At 52.7% G+C, this 27,551-nt stretch overlaps 3 protein-coding genes across 4 annotated transcripts in view; all 3 read left to right on the top strand.

Annotated features, from left to right (window-relative positions):
- Positions 1-27,551, top strand: part of LOC125955879 (uncharacterized) — a 72,961-nt gene that overhangs the window by 20,124 nt on the left and 25,286 nt on the right. The gene's annotated exons all lie outside the window — the stretch shown is intronic.
- LOC125955772 (uncharacterized) lies at positions 1,581-12,411 on the top strand. Of its 2 annotated transcripts, XM_049686932.1 has the most exons (4): positions 1,581-2,020; positions 2,247-3,395; positions 8,797-10,032; positions 10,075-12,411. In XM_049686932.1, the coding sequence occupies exons 2-4, from the start codon at positions 3,222-3,224 to the stop codon at positions 10,645-10,647; spliced, it is 1,983 nt and encodes a 660-aa protein (XP_049542889.1). In that variant the 5' UTR covers positions 1,581-2,020; positions 2,247-3,221; the 3' UTR covers positions 10,648-12,411. The 2 variants fall into 2 exon arrangements, with proteins under 2 accessions (XP_049542889.1, XP_049542880.1); XM_049686923.1 differs by having other exon boundaries at positions 1,582-2,020; positions 8,797-12,411.
- Positions 27,353-27,551, top strand: part of LOC125956011 (pupal cuticle protein 27) — a 4,371-nt gene continuing 4,172 nt past the window's right edge. The window contains exon 1 of the mRNA XM_049687443.1: positions 27,353-27,495. The gene's annotated coding sequence lies outside the window, so the exon portion shown is untranslated. The remainder of the gene's footprint in view (positions 27,496-27,551) is intronic.

Here is a 27,551-nt window from a genome sequence, read left to right on the forward strand (position 1 = left end):
TGGTGGCAAGACTTCCAGGAGGGTCGGAAACGTTTTGAAGAGGAACAACGCTCTAGACGACCACCAACGACAATCGATGCAGCTCACGCCCCAAAACATTAATTGTTAACAATTAACAACAAGAGACTTTGCTGATGATATTTGCATATCAAACATATCCGCTAATTACATTTGGAAGGATGTTTTTCATCTTAAGCGCGTCAGTGTTCGATCACGATAATGCATCATCTCACACTTCGTTGGTTTTTTCTGTGACTTTTTTTGCCAAAATTTTCACTCATATCGTTCCAATAATCCCGTATGCGCCTGATTTGGTTACATTTGGCTCCTGGCTATTAGACAAGCCCAAAATTTCGTTCCGGGGACACTGTTTAGAGCACGATAGAGCAGATTCAAGCCGCTGCCGAAAAAGGTGCTGAAGGTGCCATTCCTAAAGACGACATTTTCGCGTGTTTAGAAAATTGAAAAATTCGTCGGTATAAGTGAATTTGGGTCTGAGGGGGAATACTTTGATGGCAAATAAAAATGGATTTGGAAGAAAAATTAAGGAACTTTCAAAATACATCCAATGTCACCATTATTTTTTGGACACAGTAGTATACCCGCATCAGTGTGGTGCCTCCAGAAAAGTCCCTATGGGAAAAATTGGTCCTGTTTACTTTGAGACACACTATGTTAAGCCGTTAGAACACCCGATACATGAGTTTGCTGCTTAGATTCGCGATTTCCAGTTCACGAAGTTATCCTTGCGCGTGTTTGAGCTGCTTTTCTCCCAACCATCGACTGGAGTACTGGAGTGGGCTTCTGGGCAGGCTCCTGCTCATCCTACGGGGGCATCCCGTATCGAGGCCTACGTATCCGAGAGCTATACTAGTGCAGCGCATCCACTGATCAGAAGCGCGCTCGCGTATTTGCGCTCTCCGAAAGTGCGAGTTCCGCATACTCCCCAGCTCTCATGCTACTTATCCACATCCATTCACTAAACGCGCGCGCACACACACACGCACACACACACCATGCACGCATGCGGGGAGCCACACAGCCTGCAGGCCGTTTTAATATCGGGGTGGGTAGAAGGAGACCTTCACTGTAAATGGTGGTGCCTCGGTGTACGCTGCGCCCTCTATACGACGACGACGACCAAGGGTCAGAACGGAAACGCCGCCGCCGCGCGCCGATAGCCAGAGAAAAGAATGAGAGCGAGGGGAGACTGTGAGGACCACCACACCATTTCGGTACCACCGATCCGAAAGGAGCTCGGATCGGATCGGATCGGATCGGTTGCCGGGCATGAATTAACGAGGCGCGAGTAACGCGACGACGCGTGTGCCGTGCGAATGTATGTTCCTGTGTGTGTGTGTGTGTATGTGTGTTTTTGCGTGTAAAACAAAGCGAGACAGTGGCTCCATGAACTACTCATCTCAGCCACCACCGCGAGATCGGCATCCAACGACCAGACGCAGGCAGCAACAGCAACAGCAGCGCTCACTCTAGAACGAGCCGGAGCGAGCAAGCGGGAGCAACACAGCAATGAAACGGAACGAAGCGTGTGAGTGCGTGCGAGGGAGCGAGGGAACGAGCGAGCAAGAGAGCGCGCTCGTGTGTGTGTGTGCACCGTGGTGGCAAGTTAATTTCGCCTGTTTCACTTAGCAGCGAGCGGCCAGTGCAGAACCGTCCGCGCTGTAGAATAGATGCCCGCTAGAGGCCGGGCCGATTGTCGCCGCACGAGAGGACCGGTAGGAATCGCGCCACGCCACGCCACGCCAGGTAGTAGTAGGCTACCGCGCTCTCGGGACCACACGCCCATGAGGTGATCGTCGCAGGCGGTGTGTGTGTGTGTGTAGTGTACTGTAGTAGGCGGTCATCGCAAGACGGAAGGAGCGGTGGTGTATCCTTTTTCAGTCTCAGGGAGCGGCCTAGTTGGACTAGTTCGTGCGGAGAAGATTTGCGCCTGGTAGTCAGCTAGCTAGCTTCGTGTGTTTAGGAGGGGCACTGCGCAAACCAGAGCACATCGCACAGGGTAAGTAATGCACTGCAACCGGCTGTGCGACACACAGACGCGCACACACACACACACACCTTCCTTTGTTCTTTCCATCTGCATCGGGATTCGCTGCTGTGGGGCGGCTCGACCCGGACCGGACCTCGCCCCGGAACTGGATTGTATCTCCTCTGCTCGCTTTCTGTTCCTCCTCTTCCTTCTCCTGCTTCACCTTCTCCTTTGTCTCTCTTCTACTACTCGTCAGGAACTACACACAGGAACAGTAGGGGCCCTGTGTGGTCTCTGTCTCACACGTTGCGTTGGGCGTTTGCTACCGATCGATCGGTTGATCGATTCTCGCCAGCAGCAGCAGCAGCAGCAGCAGCCGTGCAGCCTGCGTCGCATCAATCAAACCGCTAGCGGCACTGGACACTACAGAAACGGACACACACACGCGCGCACGCGTGAACACATACTCGATCAACTCGGAACTAGAGGCTAGTCTCTAGCGCACGCGGTTTGAGAGCGGGGAAAACGGAACGGAACCGATCGGTCTGCCCCGGCGCACGCCAGGAGGGCCAGGATGCCAATATGGTGTGCGATGGTCTGGGCAGCACTGCAGTTGCCGTGAGTAGCGGGCGTGATCCTCTTCCGGCCGCCGGGACTCGGCGTACCATCTGCCGGCCAATGAATTCTGGCTGCCATTGGCAGCAGCAGCAGCAGCAGCAGCATCATCATCCTGCCGGAGTTGTGTAGTAGTAGCGGAAGTACGAGCGCGCGCGCGCCCGCCCGTGGAGTGCGGAGCGGCTACCCCGTTTAGAACCCCAGGAACCAAACGACCAAACGCCCCTTTTTTGCGCGAATACTCGAATATTGTCCATTGTATTGTGTCTGTGTGTGTGTGTTTGCTCCCAGTCTCCCAGTCTCCCAGTCCCCAGTGTTTGTGTGCTTTGTGTTTTTGTGCGCGTTTGTATGTATGTTTAATGTTTTGTGTGTGCAAAGTGCACCTTAGCCAGAGGATTTGGGTCGAGGATTTGCAGTGCCATCAGCTACATCAGCTACATCAAAAAACAGCTAGTACGCCGGGTACTCCTGGCGGCCATCCAGAGTAGACGATACCAGGGTTCACCGCAGAGGAGTAAGCGACAGTCGAGAATCGGCGCACAACCGCCAACCAACCGAAACCGCGCCAGCCAACCCCTTCCAACCAACCAATCACCTGAAGTCTCTCCTGCCCCTGATGCCGACGGAAGGGAGAAGTAAGAGGAGAAGGAGGAGGAGGACGAGTAGTAGCTGGAGCAGAAGCAGCAGCAGCAGCAGCAGCAGCAGCAGCAGGATGATGGCGATGGCGATGGCGATGATGATGGTGATGGAACAGCTCGCCGTCACCCTCCTGCTCGTCTGCAGCCTAATGGTAAGTGAAGGGTGAAGCAGTCGATGGCACAGCGGATGTCGTTCCCCTGTCCGATGTCGCGACACCTGGCTGAGAAGGCAACAACCATCAACCACCAGCGGGCGGTGTCCATCAGGGGGCAGGGCATCAGCTCGCTGATCACTCGATTGACATCTTTTCTGACTACCCCCCGCTGGGTGGGGGTGGTGAATACTCCCCATACTTCCACGCCTTCCATTGCCTGGGAAAAGGGAGGATTGTTGAGGTACTCGAAGGTCTGGCACATTGACTTTCATCTGGCAGATCCATAGTCCGGAGAGGAAGGAGGAGATGATCTAATTGGATATCTAGCCCTCTACACGCTCTCAACGTGATAGCTGATAGGAATCTGGACGTTAGGACGGTTATAAGGCCGCTTTAGTGGGACGCACACACACATACACACACACACAGGTGTGGTGCACGCTGGTGCACGCGACGCGACGCGAGGTGAAAGCTGTTGGAACGTATAGAACTTGCCAAAAGGCCGAGCGCGAAACCCCCGCGTCGAACGATGTCTTCGCAGGCGTTGAGACCTTGAGCGTCCTTCTTGTAGCCTTTTGCATGCAGGGGTGGTTGCCCATTGATGGGTTTGTCCACCACGACACCACCAAGCAGGTCATTCATCCGCAAACCCGTCAGGATTGCAATATGCGCAGCGCGTCGTCCAAGGCCCTCAAGTGTTTTTTTTTTGGGTAGAAAGGATAATCGGAGGGATGCCAGTGTCTACTACAGGGCGACAAGAGAGAGAGAGAGAGCGAGAGAGAGAGAGAGAGAGAGAGAGAAAGAGAGAGGGAAAAAAGGCGGAAGAGAGAGAGACAGAGAAAAGAGAGTGAGAGGTCCACTCGAGAGTCCACTAGAGCAGTCGCAGTCGCTCTCTAGCTAGCACCTGGCCCTCCCTTCCTTTCCGAACCTAATTACTATGCAACCTTGATCCTATTTGGTTCATTATTCACCCACTTCCACCCCCGAACCGACAGTACTGACAGTAGCAGCAGCAGCAGCAGCAGTTGGTCTAGGCCCAGGTCTCTAAGTCTGTCTCGATATGTGTTGAGTTCTGTGTTCTCGATGGGGGTGGGGGGTGGGGGTTGAAGCTTAGATTCAGCTTCAGTTAACACTCCACGGCCCCAGTCCAGTCCAGTCCGGTAACGCTTAACCGTACTAGCCGACCGCACCCTCTCTCTCCCTCTCTCTCTCTCTCTCTCTTCTCTCCAGGGGTGACTTTCACTTTTCGTTCCGCTACCTGGCGCCCGGCGGCTAAAGGCGCTTCTGATGACTGTCGGCGTCGATTGGAAGCCCGTCGACGCCCGTCCCGTCCCGTGGTCGTGGTCGTGGTACTTCCAATTCGGCTTTAGATGTCGCCCGCCAGCCCAGCACTTTGAACGCGGTCAGACGAGAGGGAGCAAAGCACAAAGCAGCGCTACTACTGCTACTGCTACTAGTGATGGCGACGATGCCAAGGCGTCAAAGCCGCGTATTATTGTAATTAGGCGGGCTTCTGGTTTGCTGGCGGAACCTGGCTGGCTCGCTGGCTGGCTGGCTGGCTGGCTGGCTGGCTGGCTGGGTAGCCCTGGACCTTCCTTGGACCTGTCTCCAGTCTGCGCACCACCTGATCACGTGATCGCGCGGTTGCCGGACGGACGGACCGTTACCAGCTATAGCTCTCTTGAGGAGCCAATCCCCCCCCCCCCCCCCGTTGAGGGTTGGTGGCTGACTTTGATTTTCCACACCCCTGGCGCACCCCAACAACAATCTAACTAGCGTGCGCGCGACCAACACAAGAAGGCGTTGGTTGGTTGCTGTGACCGCTAGTCCGGGCCCCATTCACATATCCGGGTGCGACAAAACTGCTACGTGAGAGAGAAAGAGAGAGAGAGTGAGTGAGTACCGGGGGTGGGAAGGGTGTGGGGTAGTTTGGGCAGTAGAATTTGTTGTTGTGGTTGCTGGTTGCAGCAGCAGCACAGCACCTCTTGGGGGGAGGGGGTAGCTGTATAGGGGGGGAGGTGGCGGCGCCTAAGAGGGCTGCTGCCTGTTCGAGAGGTAGCCGGTTCGAAATCTCGGTTAAGTTGAACTTGAAAGGTAATACAGGTTTGTGTGTGTGTGTGTGTGTGTGTGTGTGTGTGGTTTGCGCTCACTCGCGGTTCCCGTGGTGTATGTGTGTGTGTATGTGTGTGTGTGTTTGGGGTAGCGAGTTCACAACTATGTGGACCATAGTCGCCGCCAATTTCCGTATCTAGTCCGGATAGTTGGCCTGGTATCCGGATCGGGCACCGGGGTTCTGGGGTTCCCCCCCCCCTCTTCTGGGGCTTTCCGTCCAGGGTGACATCATTACCATCATTTCGCACCCCCCGTTAGTGTTCAGTACTACTGCGGATAAGGTCCCGTTCCAGGGCGAACAAGTGAAAAGCAATCCCCGGAGACACTCAAGCATCGGATGAAGCTTGTCCAGCCCCCCTAGATACCGAGTACAGTGCAGTGTTCACTCCGCTGTAGTACTATATATATTATTTATATTTATATTTTGAATTATGAATTATACACTGCGAGAGAAGTTCTACGGAGCTCTCCTTCTGGGATAGCGCTGCCTGCCAGGTTCTGCATTCCAACAGGTTGCCTGGGGGGAAGGGGAGAGGCAGAACCTTCGCCGGTTCTAGCGGTTACGTAACCTACTCCTATCCGTTTGCGAACCGGGAGCTCATTACATATGGATGACGAGCGACATTCTGTGCTGTGATTGAATGCATTGTGTTCGCAATGGGATGCAAAATAACACGACCCCGAGGGGACCGTATAGGACCCCCCGGGGTAATCCAGGCTCAGGGAGGGGGCCAGCAACAACCCCACATTCCACACATTGATGATCTTGTCCGTGGAAGATCCCGTCGAGGACGAATTGTCCGCTTTTAAGGTCGGATTTTTTGAATTAGGCCCTCGCCCTTCGTCCAACTAATTAGAACGAGCGCGCTGTAACCGCACACCCAAAATGGCGATGAAGCGCAACAGGCCGAGTGTCCGGGGGTCTCTCTCTCTCTCTCTTCTGAGTACGATGTACCTACGCGTGAGGATGTTCCGTGTCTGTATGTATGTTGCTGTACTGTGCATCATTAGGTGTCCTCGATCATCGTCGTCGTCGTCGTCGTCGTTGTTGGGTGCGCATCGAGTGCAAGGTCGTGGGTGGTGGGTGGTCGGGGCGAAATCCAGGGCAGAAGCATCAAATCGCAACCCCGCACCCCGCCCTTGGGGTGCGAGGTGTCAGATTGCAGAAGGTGCTGCTCCAAATTTGAAACCGCAATCCCATCCGTTCGCGCACACACACACACACACACACACACACACACACACACACGTCATCATCCGAGACGCAGGCGCTTTGCAACGGGCGTCATTTGCTGACACATTCCTCTGGTTATCGATTCCCTCCCTCAAAACGAGGACTTCGATCGAGGATATTGCTCGAACGGTCACGATTCCTAACACTGTGTGTGTGTGTGTGTGCGTGTGTGTGCGTCTAAGGTTAGCTGGTACGATGGGTACGCGCGTACGTCATACATCTCCCTACAGCGTCTATATCTGTGGTGCTCGATTGACGTTTTGCGTCAGCGGAAGTCGAATCGATCGATCTGATCTGATCCGTGGAGTGATTTTGCTGACGCAAGGAGATCGCATCCAGCGATCGTGCCCCCCCCCCCCCCCCAAAAAAAGGGTCCCTTCTCTCCCGTCTACCTGGGGTGGAGTGCCTTATGGCCTTAAGTCATACGTCATAACGCTTAACCTGATGACCGATGATGATGACGATCCGTAGAGGGGGGGGTGAGGGTGGTCGCAGTTCATTGATTGCGACCTAACCAGCACCCTGGTGTGTGCGTGTGTGCGCGTGAGTGTGTGCTCTGGTTTGGCATGTGGAACGCAAGCGCAAGCGAGTGCCAAGGCCACGCTGCGGGCTGGTAAAGGCCACCTCACACACACACAACAAGGTGACAGGGACCGGCTAGGCAGGTCCGGGCTCGGCAGCTGCTCGCGCGCTGGCAGAAGAGGTGGACGCCAGAGAAGCCAGTGACCCAGGCCCAGCACCCTTCCATTGCAATGCAGAAGCGACAGAAGAGACAGAAAAGCACGACATTGAACGGCCTTGGATGACCATGAAATTGGTGTTGCCCTTCTCCAGCCGCAGCAGTAGCACTGCTAAGGTGGTACTGGTTGGTACCGTCTTCGCGGTCAGTGATCGGGCTAGAAACGCGTTTCTCCTTTCGCGTGCCGTGCTAGCGCTAGCGTTAGCGTTACGGCTTCTGCTTCTGTTGCCTCTGCTTGTTTCGCACGCTTCGCATACCAACCAGAGCACACGCCATTCTCCACCAGTACCACCACTAGCACCACCACGAGCACTTTGATGGATGCCCGCCCTGCCAACAACAACAACAACAACAACTTGGCAAGAGTCCTTTGTTGAAGGGGGACCTCACTGGTCGACGGTTTTGGGGCGGTGGCTCAACTCAACCTTAACTTGATTGTCTTGTGTGCTGCTGCTGCTGCTGCTGCTGCCACTGCCGTGCGCCATTCTTTTCCTTCACTTCCTCCACCTCCTCCTTCTCCTCTTCCTCCTCCTCATCATCCTCCTCCTTCATTATCCTGGTGTCCGGGGTGTGTGCGTTCGTGCGCTCGATTCAAGTTTTATTCCATTTTTTGCTGTTGTTGTTGTTGTTGTTGCTGTGCTGCGGTTATTTGCTAGCTTGCTTGCTTGCGGTTGCCATGTTGCCTGCTCGCCGCTTGTGGTTCTTGGTTCTTGCTGCTGCTGCTGCAGCGAAGTAGGAAGGTAGCCGCCAGTCGCCAGCCGCCAGCCAGTAGTTCCCTTTTTATTCCGGGTGGCGAAGGGAACTGGTCTCTCCGGTCGGTCGGTCGGCGGCTCTCCGGTCTGGCCTTTCGCTGCGCTGCGGCGACGCTGGCTTAGTAGCGCTCAGCGCTGTACCGTAAAAAAAAAATGAATAAACCAGTCGTAAAGCCGCGGGTACGCGAACGAATGGGGCGGCGGGGAATGACTAAAACACTTCGTCTTTGCACTCTGTGCTCTTTGCGCACTCGGCGCATTGTGGCGTACTTTTCTGGCGGTGGGCCCTGATGGTCACCAGGGCCACAGGAAGTCACCCTGGGAGTGGGGGGGGGGGAGGGGGGGGTTGCCCCCGAAACCCGGGGCCGGGGTGTTTAATGGTTGGCAGCCTAATTAGCTGAAATGTCAGGCTATCGGTCTTCGCTTCTCCCGTTTTGTTGCTTCCACTGTGTGGCACCTTCCGGTTGCTGCTAATGCTCACGTCTTTGCTCTACTTCTTTTATTCTCTCTTTCTCTCTTTCATTCTCTCTCTCTCTCTCAACCATCTGCGTCTCGTTCTAGATCGTGCGCGTCGACAGTGTGGCCTCGCCCAACGACATCATCTCGGGGCAGGAGTTCCTGTCGATACTGATGAAGCCCGGCCCGGCCGGTACGGCGGTCGGCGGTGACGGATCGTCGAAGGTCGCGAGCGTCCCGTTGGCGGTGGCCGCAACCGAGCAGCCACCGCGCAACCGGGGTCTCCGCAAGTTTCGCCACTTCTTCTACGGCGGTCAGGCGGCGGTCGATGGTGGTGAGGATGAGGAGACGATACTGCCGATCGAGGCGTTGTTCGCCGGCGGTACACCGACCGACGGACGGTCGGAGCAGATGGAGCGAAATATCGGACCGTACGGCCGGTCGGCCGCAAGAAATCTCAAGCTACTGCCTAGCAGTACGACGACGACGACGACGACGACTATGAGACCGTCTGTACGCTGGTTACCGGTGTCCGTGAGCAGCACCACAACCACTACCACTGCACAGCCGGCAGTCATGAGTGAGGAGCAGACGATTGGACCGGAGGGTATCACCGAGATAACCACAGAGGCGATAGCGACGACAACGGAAGTCCCTGGTCTGCCGGAGCCGGAGGAGACGAAGGAACCGGAACCGGCGCACCATTCGAACTCGCACCGGAGCGAGCTTTCGGTGGAGGAGGTCGCTCCGATGGTGAGCAAGCAGCAGCAGCAGCAGCATGAGAAGGAGAAGCCGGACGTACTGGTGGACGTAGAGGAGGAAGTGGAGAAGCAGGAACAGGATCGCAAGTTCGGCCGGATAGGGCAGCGGACCGAGCGGGCCCGGTCAGCGGGGTCGCAGCACCGTACCGAGCGCAAGCAGGAGTCCCAAGGGTCGCAACAGACCGTCATTTATCACGACAAGAAGAGCGACACTGGTGGCAGTGGTGGTAGTGGTGCCCAGAAGTCGGTCTCGTACAGCTTCATCGGCGAGAGCGCACCGACGCTGAAGACCTGGCGCGACCTCAACGCCGAGTACCTGCCAGAGCAGACGACGGTGGCCGGGGCGACGACGACGACGACGATGACGTCGCTGGCCTTCCAGCCCCGCTCGCCGGAGCCGGCCACCGCCCACAGCTACTCGCAGCCGGCTCGGTTCTACTCCGAGCCGGCCCAGTTCTACTCGGAACCGGCCCGGATCTACTCGGAACCGGCCCGGATTTACGGGGAACCGGAGAAGGTGTACTCGGAGCCGGCGCGCGTCTACTCACAGCCGGCGCGCGTTTACTCCGAACCGGCCAAGGTGTACTCGGAGCCGGCCCGCGTTTACTCCGAGCCGGCCAAGGTGTACTCGCAGCCGTCGAGCTACTGGCAGACGGCGTACTCGATGCCGCGCGCGACCGGCGACACCGCGACCACGGAACCCACGGATTCGTCCACCACGACGACGACGACGACGACGACGACGACGGTGACGGTGGCGACGCAGGCGGACGACGCCGAGCAGCGCAACCGGCAGCGGTTGGTGTTCAACGAGCTGGACAAGATACCGTACGATCAGCTGAACGCACCGGTCGACGGCGATGAGCGCATCACGCTCCACAATGCCATCGGGAAGTTTGTGCCGAAGCAGCAGGTAACGGGCCAGAATGGGCAGCAACCGGCGGCAGTACAACCGCTTCCACCGGTAGCCGGGGCCACCGGGGCCGACGGTGACGCCAAGATCGGGTACGTGGTCGAGGGGCGCAACTATCGGAAGTACCGGGTGGAGGAGAAGACCCCGGATGGGTTCATCGTCGGCGAGTACGGTGTGTTGAGCCACAACGATGGGAATTTGCGGGGCGTTCGGTACACCGCCGACTCCGACATCAACCCGCGCCTCATCTACGACGCGCTGCTCAAGTTTCTGTCCCTCTAGGGAGAGATAGAGAGAGAGAGCGAAATAGAGACAGAGAGAAAGAGAGAGAGAGGAGGTAGGGAGGGAGGGGGTGTTGTCTCTCTGTCGGGCGACAGAGTAGTCCTCTAAGTAGTAATAGTATACAGCAAACAGCAGCCGCCGGTCGAAACAGCCGGAGTCAACCGAGTCAGCCAATACTCTCTAGGCCAAATAGCTCTCGATCGTGGACCACCCTGGGGATAGCATCGAACAGAGAGAAAGTGAGAGAGAAATAGAGAGAGAGAGAGATCAAGAGAGAAAGAAAGAGAGAGAGAGAGAGAGAGAGAAAAAGAGAGAAAGAAAGAAAGAGGGGGTAAGAGAGTGGGAAAGAGATCCTGGAGCTCGACCAGCTAATTGGAGAAATCAGCTGGGGAGCAGATCCGGTAAAACATATACACAAACACACACACACACACACACTCACACAGACATGCTCAGATGCCATATCTTCAAGCCCATCCTGCCAGAGGATCCTGGCCTGGGCACGGTCTACCTCCTATGCGCAGTAGAGTAGATGCGTAGCTAATGTGACTACAGGATCACAGCTTCACAGATCCAGCCACGATCCCCCTTCCCCCCTCCCCCTGATGATCCTGTTGTCCCTTGTTCACCCCTCCCAGCCCTCTCGTGTATTGTTAATTGTAATTGTGATAATAGGGTAGACTTATTTAAACGTAACTTAACTTAGGTCGTAGCGCTGGCTAGGTTTGGTCGGTATGTTAGGTAGGTTAGGTAAGAAGGCAGATAAAGGGGCTACGCTAAAAGGTGATAATAGCCCTGCCAAACGCCCCTCTTCCCCCTCCCCCTCACGGTAGCATAAATCGTCCGCATTGCATTGCTCAAATCGAATTTAGTGTCCATTGCGCGCGCACTCTCGCACTCCGCTCAGTTCAGGTCTTGTTCGCGGTACGCGGCATCCGGCCAGTTTGCTCGAAGTCAAACGCACTTCTGGTTCTGGCACCGGGGTACCGTTGACCCGTTGGAGATAACAGTAGGGATAACAGCTGCGCGGATATTTTTCACAGCTGCTTGCCATATAACAAAACACAGGAAATCGCAACACGGGATCGATCTGCTCGCTGGAGTCTCTCGTTTGCTCGCTGGAGGGAATTTGAGCGGAGGAACGGATAAGAGTGCTAGTGAGAAAGAGACGTCAAGCCACGCCATCAAGGCAGGCACTGCCTGGCATGAAACATACACGCACACACGCACAAACACGCGCATAGGCGTGTACCTTTATATTGGATATAGATGGAGAATTGAATTTTTAGTGCGTAAGCAGCAGAAGCAGCGGTAGTAGCAGTAGTAGCAGTAGTAGTAGACGTAGTAGTAGTAGGTAGAGTAGGCTACTGCAGTTGTGGGAACAATGAACAGGTAGGTTGCATGTCATACGGTCACCGACGTTATGTAGGTGGAGTAGGTGGATAAGACAGGTAGCGACAGTTAGCGTAAGCCGCCCAGGATCCTGCGCAGGACTAGCAGAGCTCTCCAGTAGAAGCGGAGTGGCCGAAGGGCCGGAGTAGGCCTCGTGTGCGATAGGCTGATGATGTGCTTCAAGCAAGATAAACCAGATCTAGTAGCTCCAATCCTCCAGCCTCTCTTCTCTGTTTCTCGCTTTCTCTTTCCAATGGCCTCTTTCTCTCTCTCTCTCTCTCTCTCTCTCTCTCTCTTTCTCTCTCTGTTTTCTTCTCTCTTTCATTATGATCTTAATAAATGTATTGCCATCTTCCAACAAAACAACAGCAGCACCAGGAATGATCATCTGGTTTAACCTGAACCCTCGAAACCTTGTTCTCTTCCTCTCTCACTCTCTCTCTCCCGTCTACAACCGGAAGTCGCACTTGATGTAGTGCAAGTGCTGCCTGCTGTCCCCTAGTGGGAACCCCTTTCCGGGGCGCTTCGGGACGTGTTGTGTGGCGCACTATAAATAGACGCCGCACCGACGCCACACCGACCAAAAACCTGTTGAGCAGTCCAGAATGGTACAGCACGACAGGCAAAACGACAGAGAGAAAATGAAAGAAAGAAAGAGAAAGAAAGAAAGAGAAGCGTATATAGTGTTCAGTGATCCAATCGATACTCGCGATCGATGCAGACGCGATGCAGAGTTGGCGTTTCGAGCGTGGCGCACGTCCGGACCGGACTCCAACCGGTCCCGTCAGCAGCAAGTTGGGAGCTTAAGCCATCGGGTCCGGTCGGGCGGCGCTACCCCCTCCCACCAAACACCCTTGGTCCGAATTCCCCATTACTCTCTTTCTCTTTCGCGCTGCTGCTGCTGCGCTCTAGCGCCGTCGTGTCAGGGTCGAGGTTCCGGGGGACCACGAAGCAACCACAGTTCCCGTCCCGTCCGGGAGGGGGCCATCACCCCCTCCTCCCTCCCCCGGGGGGCTTCCGTACCGGTTCCGGGGCGGCTGACAGATGATCAGGTTTCTATCTTCGTCATTAATCTGCCAACCGGCATGCAATGCATGCAATGCATGCATGCCTGCGACCTTGACGGCATGCACAGGACCCCTCCGCGGGTTTTCCTTCCCTCCCCGGCTTCTACCCTCCCCGGCACAAAAGAGATCCGGTTGTGTTACGTCAACTACAAATCAGTGGCGAGTGCAGTGCCCCATCAGCCTACCCTCTCTCTCTTTCTCTCTCTTTCGCTCTCTGCAGCCTAGGATCAATTCCAGCGCCGGCAGCGCCAGGGGCTGATCTGGTCTGATAGGCGCATCGTTCTCGTACCATCGTTCCGCACGCTCCGAGCTGCTGTGCGTTGACCCTTTCTCAAGCTCCTTAAGACAAAGGCGAGGTGGCGAGGTTGCGAGCGAGCAACAGCATCAGTGGCGCGCGCGCGCGCGCGCCGATGACAAATCGATTCGACCTCTCTCTGGCGTGCGCTTGCCCCTGCCCCCCCCTGGCTGGGTGTCTTTATTCGCGCCTGGTAAGCCTCCGCTCCGGAATGTGGTTCTACCGCGTGGTTTCCCGTCCCCGGATCGCAGGACGCTGGAAAGGACCGAACCGATCCCAGTTGGGTGTAGAAAATATGACCATTGAATAAGAATGAAAAAGTTCTCGGCTCGGCTGGTCCTCTCTCTAGTGAGGTTGACTGCTACACCTTGCGTTAGATGTCGTACTTGTTTGGTTGCATTAGGATAACCGCTAACCTGCGCCCTCGCGGGTGCAGCAGACGAGAAATGCAGATTTTTTCTACATGAGAAATGCTTGGGGAGGGATTAGATTCCGTTTTCTCTCCGTCAAACCGTTAACCTCGGTGCTCGATTCAATTTATTCGCTACTTATTTATTTAACACACTGGTAGACAACTCGCACGCGCTAAGAGCGGCCACGGAACACAGACAGGTTCAATCACAGGCTCAAGCTTAGGCTGTTTGCCAGCAGCAGGCAGGGGAACTAACTCCTCCGGGCTAGGCACCAATAATGGCCGCTCACGGCGGACGCATAACTTATCACTCGGAATACTCGCTCGCTTTGCATTCTTAAGTGCCCGGTGACACCACTTAAGGGCAGTAGGGGGAGGGGGGAGCCGAGCCGACACGCGTTCAACCGCAGCTCAAGGGTGGACGAAGTTTCTAACGCTCCTGACGTCATCTTCGTTTTTCATTTCATATATGCATCTGGTGGTCATCTCGCTCCATGCACTCCATTTTCCGTGAGTGTGTGTGTGTGTGTGTGTGTGTGTGTGTGTGTGTGTGTGTGTGTGTGTGTGCGTGTAAAGCATCAAGCTATTGGTATGTTCCGGTTGTTTGATATCTCGATATCATTTGATGGACGAACACCTCTTAGAAGTCGGAACAAATCGAGGTAGGTTTAACGCGTCCTTACTGTCCTAACCCCTAAAGAAGGCACATCGTGGCAGAGTATAGCGAATGGAAGGATGATGTTAGGAGCACCACGTTTTGCCTCTCGGGGAGTGTGCGACGTGTGCGCCTCCATCGGAAAGCCTCCGTCGAGGAGCTTTCCGTAAGCGTCCAATTGAGCGCGCGAAGCTCTGCGCGAAGCTTTAACATCCCCATATCCGTGAGTTTGCGAGCTTTGGCGGAGGGCAATTTTCATCCCCACGCTCGAGCTCGGCGAAATCGACGAACGCCGGGCCGCGTTCTCGCTGTGTTTTTTGGAGGTTTCTGAGAAGCACTTCGGCTCTCGCGAAACCTTCTCCCGATGAAGGCGCATTCAGATGCTCGGCCGGATTGGAATCGGCCGCACAATTGAATGGGATTCTGACATCGTGACATCGTCAGCGAGCCCGGGTGCAGCATCCCGCAGGCCGCGAAGAATTCCCTAAATGGAAGGAACATAAAACCAAAAAAAAAAGGCGAAAACTCAACACTCTGCAGACGGCAGATCAGGCTGCTCGATCCCCTATCCCATCGAGCAGTACCGCACAGCACTTCCTAACTCAGATCAGCCCGATGGTGGAGCGCTGCGCGCGGTACTACAGCGCTAGGTCTCTTAGGGGCGGCTTCGGTATTTCATTTTAATTTTTCGCATTTAATTTTTACATTTTTTTACGATTGCTTATCTTTCCAAGATTACTGTGTGAAATTTTGGGATCAATCGAAGCAAAACTGACAAAGATATGAATTTTTGAACATCCGCCTTTCATACAAGGCTCAAAGCATCTCACGACTTTAGGGGGGGCTTCGGTATTTTATTTTAATCCTCGCATTTGCTTTTTACATTTTTTTATCAATGCTTATTCTTTCAGGAGTATTGTGTGAAATTTTGGGATCAATCGAAGCAAAACTGACAAAGATATGGATTTTTGAAAATCCGCCTTTCATACAAGGCTCAAAGCAACTCGCGACTTTAAATCGCGTTTTCCCAAAACCGAACGTTTTCAAAGACGTTGCCCATCTTAGCATGAAAACTACTGGACCGATCGATTTGAAATTTTAAACATATAATCTTTACACTATTTGCCAGGTAGCCCCGTCGAGATTTTGTAAAAATTGTTGATAGTTTTTTTTTAATATTTTTTTTAAATTATGTAAGTGTCGTTTTTTGAGGCAATATCGAAAAAACGGCACTTTTTTAACTTCAAAAATCTGCCAAAAATCGAAAAATGAGAAATTTCACAAAAACTCGCCGGTGCTACCTGGATAAACTTATAATCTAACAAAAGAATATTCATTTGACGATATCTGATGACCCAGCACGTGGCTACGATGGGCACCGCGCAAAAAGTACATTTTTGCAAACTTGCCTTTCTAGATTGGATGCCATGAACGAGGTTTTGATCAAACCTTCTCCAAAATAGAACCAAATATTTTTGAAAAGTTGTAGTTTAACATGAGATTATTTTGAAAAGCTTAAGTTGAATGGTTGCTTCACTAAAAATCGTCATAAATAAACCCCTTTTTGACCCGAAATAACCAAAGCCTCCCCCCCCCATTAAGCACACTGCTGCACGACTGCTCGTGACGTCATCCCCTGGCAGGCAGCTTACAACTTGCGCACCTGGCCATATCGCGGCAAATGTGTGGTTCACCGTCTCACTGATCATCATCTTCACCTCCATCTTCTCGTTCACTGTGTGAGGTTAGGGAGCTTTTTTTTCGTTCATCCTCCCCCCCCCCGTGAGAAGAATCAATTTTCTTGCGTCCAGTGTCCAGTGTGCAAATACTCGGGAAAGCGAGTCGCGAGCTCGCTTTCCACTCCCACCCCTCCCAACGTTCCCAGCTTTCGCTGCCCAGCATCAATCATCGCATCCCCCCGGCAGCCCGCCATAAGGCTCGCAAGAGCTCGCGAGCGCGCCCTTCGGACCCTGCGCTAATGCTCCTAACGCCAGGGGTTGCTTCCCTTCATTGTGTGACGAGGAAGCTCCCCGATAAAGGTTGGATAATGGTTTTCATCGATTTTCCTCCGCCAGCTAATGCGTATGTGTGTGTGTGTGTTATGCGTGTGTGTGTGCGTAGGATGGAAGCGAGGCGTGTGTAGTAGTATTTGGCTGCTGCTTGAGCCCTCTCTACTCCTGCTATCCAGCATCCGCGCGCACCGGTAGCGCCGCCATTTGTTGGCATATTGTTTCGGTTGGCGAGGGGTTTGCTAGGTCCCACCTCTCCTCCCCCTCCCCCCTCTTTTGGTCAAGCCTATATCATGACCGGCACCCGGTGTACCGGCATGGCACGATAAATTATCAGCTACTACGACTACGGCGACTACGACTGCTGTTTGTGCTGTTTGTGCTGTTCGAGCTTGAACCTCCGCTGGGGTGGGGAGGAAAACGAGAGGAGAAGCAAAGAAGAAGTAGAAGAAACATGAAAAGAAGGTTGAAGAACCGGGACGAAGAAGAAAGCGAAGCAAAGGTGAACTCGAGAAGGGGAATTAACGATGCAACTTTTCGGGGAGGGGAGGGGGGGGCCCTTTCTGTAGGCAGTAGGCAGTCTGTAGGACGTTAGGACGTTAGACGCCCTTTCGAGGCCGAGGTCGAGGCCGAACTGCGAAGCGATAATTAGAAAATGTTTAGCGTCTAATGGGAATGCCTTTGGCCAGGATAAGCTACAAAAAGGCCTATATAGGGAGGGAGGGATGGGGATGGGGGTGGTGAAATCCCCATTTCGACACGTCGACGTCGACCAGCAGCATCCCTTTCCCCTTCTTGGTGCCGGTTTGTCATAACTGTAATATAGAAGGGCAACCGCCACCGTACTTTTGTGGTGGTGGTGGATCGATATAAACATCAGCTTTGACACCTGTCACACCCGGGGCCCCCCCTCAACCCCCTCGGTCGATTGTTGGCGCTCCAAAAATGGCGCTCGCTCGCATTCGATGATTGCCAATTACTCGGGCCCCGGGTCCCCGCCGTGTAGACGGAACAGGCGGTGACTGGCCGCCCCTTTCTGCCCTTGAAACACTGCCACTGCCACAACCACATTCTGTTCTGTTCCATTCCGTGCCATCCCATTTGAATAATGATTATTGATTGACTTCCTGATGTCGGTATACGGAGGTGACAGCAGCAGCAGTAGCAGCAGCAGTACGGTTGGCCGATGACTAGGACCATGTAACTAGAGCATGGACCGGCTGGAAACATGGATAGATCTTTCCGCGATCGAGGCATTGGGCCCGGCAGCAGTAGCAGTAGTTGGCAGAAGCCGGAAGGAGTCTGCTTTAAACTTTAACCCCCCGGACGGTTTTTGGGACGACGAGTTGATTCCTAACCATTGGCCGATTGTCGCATCGCGAAAGGAGTTATTATAGTGTCTGTCCGTGTCCTTGACGGAACTGGTTCTGTGCCGCCCGGAATGTTCCAGGCCATCTCTCACTCAGCCCAAAACGGTCCCATACGGTACCGGATAGCGCTGCAACCGATTGCGGATTGCTGTGTGCGTGGGCCAGCACTTTTAAAAATGTCACATTCCGGATGAGGAGCGAGGAGTGGGTCCCGGATGTGATAAGCACACCGCACCGGAGAGGGGGAGGGTTTTTGACATTTGACGATAATGGCAGCCGGGCATTTGGGTTTTTGAAGCCCGACCGGATTTTAGTCACCATTTATCGGACTTATCGCGGACTATCGCGGCGGTCCATATACGCCGCACAGTCACAAATGGCAGGGGCGCTGAAACTGCTGGAAGTGCTTCAAATACGCACACACATACACACACACACACACACACACAAACACACATGCACCGGAGGAGTATATCCGGTGCTGATCGCATTCGCGACACTGGACTGGATACGGTTACGCCCTCGAGAGGGCCGAACGACAAGGTGCAGACCTTCGCCAATGCGTCACAGAACCGCGTACGAGGTTGAGTGCCGCGGATCGGTTGCTCGGTCGCCAAACGGAACCTCAAGAACGCCAGGTTCGCGGGAGGGATGTCGGTTGCCGGGTCATACAAGGAACTGGTTTTGCGAAGCGAAGGCTTCGTGCTTACGGGGTAACGGGGCGACGTCGACCTTGCCTCCCCCTCCCCCTCCCCTTTTGCCATCGGAACGAGGGCCCGCAGAGGCCCTTTCCGTACCCGGATGGATTTGGTGGGGATGCGGAATGTTGCGCGTTGCGTTCGCGTAGAAGAAGGAAAAAGGAAACGTTTTATGCAAAACACGCGTTATATATACGCACTACGCGCAAGTGTACTGTGCTGGTACTCGATTGCGTGGCCTCGAGACTCGTGAAGCTGCAGCAGACTCCTTGTCGTCGCACAATGCTAGTAACGGCAATACTCACTCACTTTCAATTTCAATTCGACGTCACCGTGAAGAGATGGATATCCATTTCTCTCTGATGAAAGCGTACAATATATACCATTTACCCATTGCCATCGCTCAAAAGCATCATACAAAGGAGCAATGTGGTCTCATGGATCTGGGGGTGTCCTACTGTGACACCTCAATTCGGCTTTTCGGATCACTACAACCAAATAATATACAAGGGAAGCAATATGTTTGGTTTTACAAAAAACCAAAAACGAAAGATTTATTTTCCACTCCGATGTTCCACCATTAAAACGCTATTATATAACTTATGTTAAGCCTATACTGGTATACTGTAATGTTAACGACTTGATATCCCAGCGGATTACCTTTTCGAACTGATAAATTTGCAATTAGAGAAATAGAAATTTATTTCAAATCAACAATCACTAAACGAATTATGCGTTCCATAGGGCCAACAAAGTGTTGAATTGTTATAATAAGTATTGCCAGAGTTTAGATATGAACTATGAGCAAAGGGGAAACTAAAAAAGAAGATTTTTTTTTCGGTTTCTAGCTACTTCGCTTGGAAAATTATTTGTAAACGATTTTTTAAAAGTTTTGGTCGGCCTTTAATTTTAAATTTAAATTTGATTTAATAGTTAATTTTGTATTAGTCTATAAGAACTAGGTTATAACTGGTCTACTCGTTTTGACGTCAATAAATACAAATAGTGACCCTATACTGTCCTGCTTGCTGCGGCTTAATAACGTATGCATTAAATAGAGAAAGAGACAACACTTGAATGGTGATAAAAAAAAGCAGAACTATTACAGTGATAATGTGAGATCTGTAAACTGCATTTGGAAGGTAATTTTATCTCTTTTTACAGTGCTAAAAAAATGCTGCGCCATGCGCCGAGCAGCCCTCCGAGCTAGTTAGCCGGAATTTTTGACATGAAAGTTTTTCAGTTACGTCAGGTTTTTTTTTATCAATTTCTTCTCCGTTCCCTTATCACAAAATTGTTGCAATAGATGCTCCGGTTCCCAGGTTAGGCCAGAATATTTCATTGGGATGAGCCACTTCATCTCATCTCACCTTTGGAGCTTTTTGTCGCTTAGAGCGTCTTCTGTATGGAGTAAGGATATCTCTCGATGTTCTAATTGTTGTCCAATAGATGGTAAGATGCTATAGATACCGGATAAAGCAGTCTCGGGCATCTACAAAGTGCAACCTGATGTCCATTTCGTCAGAACGGAAGTAGCTTCAACTTTTTTCTCCATCACATTTCGAGTTCAACTGATAGAGGTTTCAATTTGTTTTGCAAAAAAAAAAAAAGATAAAATTATCTTCCATAAGTAATTTATTCGATTCTCTAAATCATCTGCTTTCTCTCTAAATATATATTGAAATCCCGGTCGATTCCTTCTCGTTTTCACCAAATCTTCCCGTTCCCCGATTCGAGTTGGTCAGCTCCTAGCTCAAAGGGTGTTCGGTGAGCAACAACAACAAACAAGCCTCGGCCGGGGACGCTTACAGTGAAAGACATGCAAAAACAAAAACCCTTCAAATTAATCACACACACACACACACACACACACACACACACACACACACACACACACACACACACACAACGGGGACAACACAAAGAGACCGTGGTGGCGGTGGTGGTGGTGGCGGTGGCGACCGTTGATGCTATTGTGACATTAACCTGTTTCATTTCTTCGCGGACTCAACTCCGACATGAACCAGATACCGTTTTGGGTGTGCGCGCGCGTGTGTGTGTGTGTGTGTTTTCGGGGGGTTTTTGATAAAAGATGAAAACGACAAAAATGGGAAGGAGTGAGAGAGAGAGAGAGCTAGAGAGATTGATTGCAAGGGGAGAGCAAAGAAAGGTATCGAAGGGGAGGGGGGAGTGGTGCGGTGTGGTACGGCGGGGCAAGGTCGCCTACATTCACATTCCAGAGCGCGAGCAGCAGCGTAACGGCGTATCAACCTGACACTGGCACAGTTGGCGGCCGACGACCGGGGTCGGCCCTTCACTTCCTCCTCGGGCACGTTGCGTGTGTGTCCCCCGCAATCCCCCCCTTCCGCACTGTGCGCGATGAATGAACGCGTCGCGATGCCGACGGCATCGAAGGCATCAAGCGACGAACCATCTCGTGGTCCACTTTGGCGACGACGACGATGACGATGACTGCCGTTTGCGCGCTGCTTAGCCTGAGCCTGGCAATTAGATGCGATTGGTGTGTCCGCCGTGATCCGTGGAGCATAATGCGGTGCAATACCGCCCACGTAACACCCCGCACAAACCCACCACGCCCTCACGATGACTTCGACTTGCCGTGCCCCGCAAAAGGGTCTGCTGTTGTTGAGACCACGGACAGCAGCGGCAGCAGCAGCTGGTCCGTGGAATGCTTTCCCCTCTCTCCCTCCCAGAAAAAACCGGGTGCATGGTGGCGCAACCCCATACGCCCAGGACGACGGAGCATTATTGCAGTAGCCAAACCGTTTGCCAAAAGCGCACTGCAGCTAATGAGTTGTTGCCAAGCCAGTCAGCCCAGGCAGGCAGCTGCTGGCTGCGGCCAATTAGTGACCAAACCGCTTGCTCCGTTTTGCTTTTGGGAAACCCCTTCGGGGATGCTGTGGCGGCGGCGGCGGCCAAATCGGGCAGGTTGCTCACGCACGCACGCACGCAATGTGGCCTTGGGAGGTGTCCAGTGCTCTCTTAACTGCCCTATATACCGTGTGTGTGTTTATGTGTCTGATAAGCCTGAACGCTTGAGATGAGATGCTTGTCGCCATCGGACCGCCATCTCGACGTGATCAGCGGCAGTAGCGACGGCGGCAGCGACATGAACCGGTCAGCAACCAGAATGTTGTTGCTGCTGCTGCTGTACGTTGCATAAGCCGATTGCGGCCGATTCGAGATCGCGAAAGGCCGAAATGGAATGCAGCAGCAGCAGCAGCAGCAGCAGCAGCAGTAACCTGCAGTAATAGTAGTGGTCGTAGTGGTCGGAGTGGAGACGTTATAACGTCAGCGAGTGTGTCAGCGACTCACTTTGTCTTCCGGAACGTGGTTCTTAGTGGGCCGGGTTCCGTACGTACGGCAAAAATAAAATGGCCGGAATGCGGTCGACTGCATACGCACGCACACCCATACACACACACACACACACACACACACGGGGAAGGGGTTAAGTGTGCTGGTGGCGACGCGTACCCATAACCTCACCTTACTTACTAATGCACGACCACGAGTATACCAAAGGGAGGGAGGGGGTTGAGGGTCTTTGAACGCCGATCGAACGCCGTTTGCGTTTGGTGCGCTTGTTGCATCGTTTGCCGTTGCCCGTTGGACGGTCCCACGGGTCTCAGCCACCCTCTGCCTCTCTGCCTCTCTCTCTCTCTCTCACAGGATGGCGACGACCATTGGCGTTGAAGGAGCAATGTTGGCCCCAATTCAATCGATCGTCACCGATCGAGCACTCCCTGTAGGCGCGTGTACCGCGATCACCAAACACCCCCAACAACCCTCAACACCACCCTCACCCTCAATCCCTTCCCTTACGTAAGCAGCCGCGTTGGCCGCGCGTTTCGAATGAGATTTCCGTAATGAGAACGTGCTACCGATACGCCGGGGGCCCGCGATACGACGTCCCGGCCCAGTGACAGACGCTATGGGCATGTTTTCACTTTTTTTTTGTTTTGCTGCGTTTTTTTGTAGCAAACTTTCCTCCCCCATTCCCCGCAGGCACAGGCTAGCGAGGCGACGCGACGCGACGCGACGCGTTAAGCATAACGCATATCACATGACAGGTGCACTCAGTCAGGTAAAGGCTCGATAGCATTTGGGCATTCGATCCTCGAGGCGCCCGCTAGAGAGTCGGATCGGATCGGAGCATACTAATCACCTAATTGCGGTATTGCCGCAACAACCGGTAGTACCGGTATGTGCACTGCCATAGTAGTAGTAGTAGTAGTAGTATCAGTTGTGTAAATGGAAGACTGGATTCGTTTGTAACCCTTAAAAAGGGTTCTACTTGCAGACCTTGAGAGGAGGACGAGATGATTCCAGCAACAACAACAACAACAACAACAACAACAACAGTAGTGACAGGCACAGGAGGGTTCGGTCCACTTACTCCTTACTGCCAGGATGCGCTCAGTGCACACAACTCCTGCGACAAATGCAACGCGGAGTGTGTCGCAATAAATTTTCGTTAAACCACCCCCAACAACAACAGCAACAGCAACAGCAACAACAACAACAACGACTGGTGCGTCCTGTTGGGGTGCATGAGACATTTTATGCATGGAAGTGCATCAGCCGATTGGTGTTCACCTTCCTTCCGCCCCTGGTCAGGCGCCGCGCTCGTGCTCGAGCCGGGTTTTGGTCGATGGCCAATACAGCGTCAGCTGACACGGTTACTGCACCCCATCCATCCGTCCGGGCCATTGTTTCATTTTCGAGCTAGTCCAAAGACAACAGTATGGTGGTAGTGGTAAGAAGGAAGAGGGGATGATGATGATGATGATGATGATGGCAAGAGAATTGGGACACTGGGAAGCTGCCTGTGCTGGCATGCTAGCAGCTGACTTTCGCTTCGCTCTCTCTCTCTCTGTCTCTCTACGGAGGCCGGAAGGAGGAGGAAGCGGAAAATTTATATTCCACGCGCGTCCGATTTCTGCTCCACCACCCCTTTTTGCTGCTACTGGCGTCCATCGTTCGGTTCGGGGAGTAGTCGACAACAGAATCAACTTTTATCGGCCCGGCCCGGAGTCCGGACTAGCGAGACAAAGGAGTGCATCTTTCGCCATTTCACCTGCACCCCTTCCTTTTTCTTTCTCTGTCTTTTCCTCTCTCTTTCTGTCTCTCTCTTTTTCTCTGATGGAATGACACTCACACTCACATCGACAGCCTGATGGCGAGCGATGATGTACTGATCAGTGGTGTGATGAGCTCCTCTATTCTCCTTACACGTCTTGGTTGAAAAAGGGGAATCGAAAGAAAGTAGAACGCACGAACGAACAGAAGAAGAAAGAAGAAGAAAGAAGGGTCGTATGAAGGGCAGGAGGAACGTCAGGCTCCTGGCGATGAAAAGCGTCTGATCTGAAGCGCATCGCCTCGGTTGCTGCTGCTGCTGCTGCTCGCTTGTCGTCTACATAAACGGTACGACCTCGACCTCGTTTCCGGTTGTTCAAACACTCCGGGATGCTGGAAACGCACGCTCCTCGAGCTCCTCGAAGGGGCTTGTGGCGGACTTCTAGTGCTTCCAGATTTTCGCCCAGCGAGAGAGAGAGAGAGAGAAGGAGAGAGAAAAGGTTCGGGTTCATCATCCACCATCATCGGATTTCCACCTAGACTAGAGGAGCGAGTTCCAAGAAGTCGAGCCGCACGCTGCAGCCCTTCGTTAGTCCCAGTTAGCGCTCCCCGAGGCTGTATCTAGGATGCAGGATTCTAGTGTTGCTGCCAGCAAGCCAGCGAGACGAGTGAACCGCATTCAATCGCTACGCCAGCCCGAGCCTGTTCGGGGTTTAGTAATTAACGAACAGAGAGAAGATCGGTTCCTGGTATGCTCCTCCGAAGAGGGGCCTCTCTAGATACTACTGTGTCCAAACAGTAAGGCTGCAACGGCGTTCAAACTGCGCGCGTAAAGGCATGTCTTTACCTTTTTGTATTTTTTGAGTAGGTTATTGACAAACCCATTGGCAACTGTTTTACGTCAAAATATTCATTAGTGTAGCGGGTCCTGAAAATAAAACAGAGGTCTACAACCTGAGAGTAGCTTGCGAAAGCTGCCAGGAATCCTCCATAGAAGAAGAAGAAGAAGAAGAGATACGCATTACTTTTGTGAACTACTAAAAGGGAATTTCTTCAATTTTCGTCATGCCGCAAGGTTTTTGCGTAAATAATTTACATTAAATATACGTTTTCTGCTGCAAATACACCAATGCACATGGTAAAAAAGGGCCCTTTGGTGACGATAGTATGTCAAAAATGATTAACAATGAGAGTCCTGATCCTGATGATGATATATATGTATTAAGGGGGGGGGGGCTTCGGTATTTTATTTTATTTATTCGCATTTATTTTTTATATTTTTTTATGAGTGTTTACCCTTTCAAGAGTATTGTGTGAAATTTTGGGACCAATCGAAGCAAAACTGACAAAGATATTGATTTTTGAAAAACAGAGTTTCATACAAGGCTCAAAGCAACTCGCGACTTTGAATCGCGTTTTCTCAAAAACCAACGTTTTCAAAGACGTTGCCCATCGTAGCATGAAAACTACTTGACCGATCAATTTGAAATTTTGAACATATCATCTGCACACCATTTGCCAGGTAGGCTTTTTTTTAAATAATTTTTTTAATTATGTAAGTGTCGTTTTTTGAGGCAATATCGAAAAAAGCATCACTTTTTTAACTTCAAAAATCTGCCAAAAATCGAAAAATGGGAAATTCAACAAAAACTCGACGGGGCTACCTGGATAAACTTATAATCTAACAAAAGAATATTCATTTGAGTATTTTTGATGACCCAGCACGTGGCTACGATGGTCACCGCAAAAAGTACATTTTTGCAAATTTGCCCTTCTAGATTGGATGTCATGCACGTAGTTTTGAACAAATCTTCTCCAAAAAGAACCAAATATTCTTGAAAAGTTTTAGTTTAATATGACATTATTTTGAAAACATAAAGTTGGATAGTTTCTTCACTAAAAATCTTCAAAAATGAGCCTTGTTTTAACCCGAAATAACCAAAGCCCCCCCTTAAGAAGATTCATCAATTTACATTTCTAACGACATATTTTGGGCGCCAAGCGCGTCAGAGCGCTGATTTGGTTACATGTGGCTTCTGGCTCTTCGGCAAGCACAAAATTCCGTTCCGGGGGACACTGCTTTGCATTCGAGTTGGAGCAGATGCAAGCCGCTGCGAAGCAGTAGCTGAAGACCTTTCCCTAAAACCTTTTTCATGTGTGTTCGCAAAACGGAAAAACCCATAAGTCATAATTGTCTTAATTGCCATAAGTGCATTTGTAAGTCTGTGGCTTTGAAGGAATCAATGGAATTGCATGATTGGGATCAGCACCTAATTTTTCGGACACAGTAGTATGTGTGTTTCCCCGTTTTCTTCGCCCAGCACCAGCAAGGGCAAACCAGAACCGAATCCGGGCAGCACAGGCAGAATGCCGGCTGCTTATTAAAGGAAGTCAAAAGGGTGCACTACGGACCGTGGAGCCGGCAGCACCCCCTAGGTTGCTGTTGTTGCTGGTGCGCTTGTTGTTTACCCTCCCGTTAACCACCCACTCGCGTCGCTTTGTGCGCACTGGTTGCACTGACAGCGTTGCACCAACCACGGTGCTCCACTGCACACGCTCTCCGTTCGCTCCGTATGTCCTCGATGAAGGGTGTGACCGCTGCATTTCCTACCTCCCCTCCTCCCCCTTTTTGGTGGAATGTCTGGTCTGGTCCGGTCCCGGTCCGGTCGCCCGCGACCATTCTAGAACGCGCCCTGGCCGCCCTGGCTCCACTGCACCCCAGTGCAACGGGGTTTAAAATCGGAGGAGGCCTATGGTCTGGTGCGCTGGTGCCTTTCTAAGTGGTGCGCGCCAACTGCGTCCACTCATTGGCGCAACGCAGGAGCCGCAGGAGAAGAAGGATTGGCTGCAGCTGGTTAACAGTTGCCACAGTTGGCTGCGTTCCGTTCGCATAACTTCCTCTTTTTTCCCGATAAAGCATAGCCAAGCCAGTTCAGGCGACGGATGGCTCCCGGAGCGGGGATGACACCTGACACCGTCGGCCCCCCCCTCGCGTCGCGTTGCGTTGCGTTGCGTCGCGTTTCGGCTCACTGCACCTCCGACTCGACTGAGCTTAACAGCAATATCGCTCTCTCTCTCTCTGTCTCGCTCTATTGCTGATGAGCGCACCGATGATTGACAGCTGCAGAGTCAGCTTCAGGGAGGGCTATAGTGTAGTAGTAGCAGCAGCAGTAGCTCCAGAGGGGTTTGAGGTCCAATTTTGCGCTCCATTAGGGCGCCTCCAAAACTTCTCTCTCTCGCTCGATTGCCACGAACAACAACAGATTCGCCATGCAACCCCAGGGGCCGGGCAGACCACAAGCCCTGGCCTACCCCCTACCCCCGCACCCTCGCACCCCTGTTATCCTCTTCGCTTCTCTTACTCACTGCTGCTTTGTTACAGTTTGTTGGAACGGGACGACGCCGGTCCCCGATACGGCTGTGTGTGTCTGTGTGTGCTAGAAGAGAAAGGGATAACGGCGGTGTGTGCGAGTGTGAGCGCGCGCGCAAAGCGCAAAGCGTGCGCGCCAGGATCCCAGGAGTAGGGTAGCGCAGCTCGAGTCGCGTCGAGTGTGCGGTTGCGCGAGCGAGATAGAGCGAGAATGCCCGGGCCCCCTCGCGCCGGAATGGCGGAATGGGGGGAGGCTGCTCTCCTCTGTGGCGGGCAGCGAGAAGAGTAGCGCTCCATATATAAGCGCGGTGTCTGCGCTTGCCGGCCGTCTGTTCGTAAACAAACGGAGCCGGGATCAGTCCGCGACACGCGACAGCAGTATTGGAGCTTGAGTTTGCGAAGCAGTTTAGTTTTTTTTGTTTGTTTGTTTGTTTGTTTGTTGTTCTGTGTTCCACCACGAGGCGCCGTGCTCAGTTCAAGGTAGTTCCATCTTCTCCAAAACAAGGATCTCGAGGAAACAGAGATGTCCAACAGAG

The sequence above is a fragment of the Anopheles darlingi genome, chromosome X (assembly GCF_943734745.1).
Source record: "Anopheles darlingi chromosome X, idAnoDarlMG_H_01, whole genome shotgun sequence".
NCBI lineage: Eukaryota > Metazoa > Arthropoda > Insecta > Diptera > Culicidae > Anopheles > Anopheles darlingi.

Excerpts from the sequence above, each read along its gene's own strand:
- LOC125955772 (XM_049686923.1), top strand. The coding sequence starts at position 3,222 with ATGCCGACGGAAGGGAGAAGTAAGAGGAGAAGGAGGAGGAGGACGAGT. Across the intron at positions 3,396-8,796 it reads TGCTCGTCTGCAGCCTAATG|ATCGTGCGCGTCGACAGTGT; the intron begins GTAAGTGAAGGG and ends GTCTCGTTCTAG.